The sequence below is a fragment of the Myotis davidii genome, unplaced genomic scaffold, assembly GCF_000327345.1.
Source record: "Myotis davidii unplaced genomic scaffold, ASM32734v1 scaffold448, whole genome shotgun sequence".
Classification (NCBI taxonomy): Eukaryota; Metazoa; Chordata; class Mammalia; order Chiroptera; family Vespertilionidae; genus Myotis; species Myotis davidii.
The window spans coordinates 3,931,949-3,936,423 of NW_006383009.1; the positions used below are offsets into that span (position 1 = coordinate 3,931,949).

At 64.3% G+C, this 4,475-nt stretch overlaps 1 protein-coding gene across 1 annotated transcript in view; it reads right to left on the reverse strand.

Annotated features, from left to right (window-relative positions):
• Window positions 1-6: 6 nt before the first annotated feature.
• Window positions 7-4,475, reverse strand: part of SSBP4 (single stranded DNA binding protein 4) — a 10,998-nt gene continuing 6,529 nt past the window's right edge. Inside the window, exons 5-16 of the mRNA XM_015557709.1 lie at window positions 2,603-2,692; window positions 2,076-2,141; window positions 1,805-1,864; window positions 1,653-1,713; window positions 1,452-1,519; window positions 1,309-1,376; window positions 1,003-1,048; window positions 883-918; window positions 743-797; window positions 590-660; window positions 436-514; window positions 7-103 (exon numbers count right to left, since the gene is read on the reverse strand). Coding sequence (XP_015413195.1) covers window positions 51-103; window positions 436-514; window positions 590-660; window positions 743-797; window positions 883-918; window positions 1,003-1,048; window positions 1,309-1,376; window positions 1,452-1,519; window positions 1,653-1,713; window positions 1,805-1,864; window positions 2,076-2,141; window positions 2,603-2,692 — 753 coding nt within the window. The 3' untranslated portion in view covers window positions 7-50. The remainder of the gene's footprint in view (window positions 104-435; window positions 515-589; window positions 661-742; window positions 798-882; window positions 919-1,002; window positions 1,049-1,308; window positions 1,377-1,451; window positions 1,520-1,652; window positions 1,714-1,804; window positions 1,865-2,075; window positions 2,142-2,602; window positions 2,693-4,475) is intronic.

Genomic DNA, 4,475 nt, shown 5'->3' on the forward strand with positions numbered 1-4,475 from the left:
TGCCCCCACCACCGCCCCCGGGTCCCCTGCCCGGCCGCCCCACACCCCAGCTATGCCTGAGCGCGGCCCCTCACCTTCGGCAACCCATCCATGTCGCCTGAGCCTGTGGACGATAGACACAGGGGACACGGGGCTCGGCGTCTGAGCCCCACCTCCCTGCCCCCCTCTCCCCCACCACCGCGGCTACACCCAACCCCTCAGCTCAGCCCACAGGAGGGCCTGAAGGGGTGTCAGTGCTGGTAGCCAGGTGTCCCCACGGTTTAGTTACTGGGCCCTCACCCAGTGCAGCCCAAGCACTGAGTCGCCCAGGAAAGCTCAGGGCGCCACCTGATGCCCCTACAAGCAACACAGGTGGAGGAATGGGGGGGGGGGGCTCAGTGAGAGCATGAGGCTAGCAAGGCCGCCTGTGGGGGGTGGTTCCCAGGCCTTACTCACCCAGAGATCCGTTCACGTGGTGAGGTTCCAGCGTGCTCATGGCTGCCATCGGGCCCTCGGGGCCTGGGCCCAGTGGGAACTGTGGCAGAGGGGTGGTGTGGGACTCGGGCCAGCTGCCACCAGAGCAGCCTCTACCCCACAACTCCGCACTTACGTTAGCCCTGCCGGCGCCTGGCCCCATGGGGTTCATGATGGTGTACATGTTCTCGCTGGAGTTGGTGGAGTCTGGGGGAGACAGGCATGAAGGCCTGGGGGTGAGAGGCCTCCCTCAAGCACACCCTTCCCCTCGCCACCCAGGCCCTAGTACCTCCAGGGCTGGGCATGATGGGTGTGCCAGGGGGCCCACCACCTCCTGGAGGTCCCTGCATGTAGAGGCAGACAAAACATTAGGAAGGCCCTACTGCCACCCTCTGAGTGATCCAGTGTTGGCCCCAGGACCCCACTCACCGTGTAGCTGCCAGGGGAGGAGGCAGAATAGGGGATCTAGGGAGAGAGGCAGCTGTGAGCAGCCCGCCCAGTGTTCCCTCACACCCCTCACCCTACCCATTGCCCCACTCCCCGACTCACCGAGTTGCCACTGGGGCTGGCCCATGGGCCGCGCACTCCGGGGCCCCTATTAGAGATGGTAGATGGAACCTAGAGCTGGACAAGCAGCACTCCTCCCCCGCCCCACACCTTGGGCCCCCGAAACAGCAGACGTTGACTAAGTGCTAAGCACTTGAAAATCCCAACCCATCACTCACTGGCCTTCGGGCCTTAGTTTTCCCACCCAACGGTGGAATAAATAATATCCCAGGCTGCTGTGCTAATCCAGCCCAAGAAGCTGGGTGGTGGCCCCATGGGCAGACTCCAGGGGTCCCTTTAGGGCCTTACATGTTCATTGTGGGCAGGCCTGGGCCAGCGAGGGAGTTGGGTGGGGGCCGCATGCCACTTCCATAGCTCTGTGAGGGGAAAGGGCCCTGAGTACAGGCCAAGAGGGGAGAGCCCCTGAAGCCCCCCCTGGGCCCACCCCTTACCTGGGGCCCAACGCTGGCCATGCCCCGTGGAGGAGTCACCCTCTGCATCGGGCCCATGCTCGGATGCCCTGGGGTGGGAGCAAAGGGAGGTGGCTCAGTGTGGACACACACCTGGGGGAGGGGTATACAGTGAGGGAGCAGGGATGGAGCATGAAAGCTGGGGTCCTGAGGGTGAACACCAGCTGGTGCTTCTCTACTCACCCTGAACACGCGGGGAGGGGTCCATGGCACCAGGGAGGGAGCCGGGTAGGCCCACGGGAGGCTGCAAAAGGGGCACGGCAGCCATGAGTGTGGGTGCCCTTCCCCCACCTGGCTCCTGCCACGCCCCTCCTCCAGTCTGCCTTCCCTCTCACCTGACTCGGCATCCGCAGGGTGGGCCGGGGGCCCCCTGAGAACCTGGGTGACATGAAGGGCTGGAAGAAGTGGGCCAGGGGTCAGCACCTCCCCCTACCCACTCCCCGCTCCCCCCCAAAGCTACCTGGTTCCTGCTGTGCCCAGGCCCAGAGCCTGACCTGCCCCATCTCCAGGCCTAGCCAACAAACCCTAGTGGCTAGCTCCCGGTGTGTGTGAGCAGAGGAGCGGGATGTGCGTGGGCAAAGGGACAGGGGTGTCACAAGTCCTTACCTGAGTGTGAGGCCCCATCATGGGGGTGTTGGGGTTGTGGGGGGGCAGCTGGGAGCCCAGGGGGCCCTAGGAGGACAGAACCAGGTGGGTTGGGAAGAGCTACCGTTTCCTGAGGCCCTGCTAAGTCTGAGCAAGGGAGGGGAAGTGGAGGAGCCATGGAGGTGGGAGGGTGGGCCATCCACCTGTCTGCAGGCTGGGGATGCCCCCTCCAGGAGGGGTCACGGGAGGGACCTGTGGCTCGGAGCCACGCCCTGTGGGCCCAGGCACACTGGCATGTACACACACAGGTCTAGTGTGCAGCGATCCCATCCTTCCTGCCCTGGGCTCAAACCCTGCAGCCCCTCCTTCGCTAGCCCCACCAAGGCCCGTACGTGCATCCCCGCCGCAACCTTCCCAACCTGCTCCAGCCTGCCTGCCTCAGGGTTTCTCCCGAAGGGGGACCCACACCCATCGGCACCTGGGCCTGTCATTCTCTGACACACGTGCACCCAGAGTCAGGGGGACGAGGGCCCCAGCCCTGGCTGTACCTGGAAGAAGCCAGGTGCCATGGGGCCAGCTGCCATTGCATCGCTGGGGGCTATGCCCCCCATCACAGGGCTGGGGGCAGCGGCCGCGCTCTGCAGGGCGGGGGAGACATGAGGTGTGGTCAGGCCAGTTCTGCCCCAGCGTCCCCTCAGCAGGTAGCCAGTCCCACAGAACAGGGCACCCAAGCCGTCTGACCCTCTGTCCACGCAGGGGGCGGTGGCTGGGGTCCTAGGAGACAGAACAGCCACCCCTGTTCCCACCCCAGTTTAACACCCTCACAAGTCCCCGGACTCTGACTTGCTGGGTGGCCGCCAAGAGGCTCTGCCTCCTTGCTGCACCTGAGAACCTGGGGGTGGTCAGGGCCGAGCCCGCTGAGCCCATCAGCTCCGGAAGGAGGCAGGGATCCAGAGATTCCCAACCGAGTCCCAAGCTGAGGAATGGAGGTCGGAAAATGCCCGCCATGCAGGAGGCGTGCACTCCGTGACCCAGCACAGGCTGATGCTTTCCATCTGAATCCAGCCTCCACTTGGTAGGGGCACCATCCCCTCCCTACCCCAGGCCCTTCCCCACACACTTGGTGTCCTCCTGGCTGGCAAGGCAGCTTAGCTGGACCCCCAGCTCCACCCAACACACGCCAAGTAAACAGACAAAAAGTCAGTCAACAGCTTGAAGATGAAACTCCCTCCCCAGGGTTCCTCCTCAGAGCGGCTGTGCAGACCACGGCCCCTGTCTCCCAGGAGAACTGGACTCTCTGGGTACAGTGTCCAGGCCCCCAACCTCTCTTCAGATGGAGGAGGGGAGAAGGCCAGGTGCGAGAGGGGCATCATCTTGTGGGCCAAGGGCAGAAATGCAGGGGCCAGGCTGACACGTCACTTCCTCTGGTCAGGCGTGTCAGCTTTTGGGGGCCCACAGAGCGGGGGGGAGGGGGGGGAATGGAAGGCTAGTCTATAGGGCAGAGGGGACACATCAAAGGATAGGGAAGGGCACTGAGTAGCGAGCACTTTTCTGGGGGCCCCTCCTCTCCTGTCTGCATCACCCATCCTCCCCAGCAAGCCCCAGGAGGAACGGGGGAGTCTGTCTTCATCACTGCTGTGCCTGAGGCCGGCACAAGCCAACACCAGGGTTCTCAGGAATTTGTGGAACGGCAGCCACTCGGGCTCCGAAGAATTCAGCACTAACCCTGCCACCCAGGAGTGGGGCACGGGGCTCCTGAAGACACGCCCTCCCTAAACGAACTGCAGCCCGGCACCCTTCCTGCTCCTCCTTACAGGTCTGCCTCCACAGGACTCCTGCCAGGCCCCAGGCGGGGGGCCTGGGAGAGCCTCCCCAGACCTACAGTGGCGAAGGGTGTTCCCAGGCCCAGCACAGGTCACTCATCCGAAAGCCCAAGCAACCCTGAGGGTAGGGGTGGGGGAGACAAAGCTCTCAGCCCCTGGGGCCCCCTGCCACCACCCCACTACCGCACAAGCACACAGCCCAACGGCCTACAGCAGCTACTCTGGCAGGCACCGCTTTGGGGGCTGTAGGGGGACACATTCTGTGCTCAGGTCTGTCCACCCACACTGCCTACCCAATAGGCACAGCAGGCGCCAGAGCACTTCCTGGTCAGGAGGAGAGGGCGGTGGCGGGGAAGGCTGCAAGCAGAACTCAGGACCACGAGGGGGAAGGTATGGTGTACCCCGCACCCCTGTGGCTCCCCAGCTCTAGGCCCGGAAGGGTTAATACATAGCCTCCCCTGGGTCCCCTGCATCGATCATTCACCCAAAAGCATCCAGCCAGCATTGCCACCACGACTAGCTGGTGTGCTGGCGTTTCTTGGAGATGCTCGAATGGCCTGGCGGGGGTGGGGAGTGGCGGGGGTGGGGAGTGTGTGTG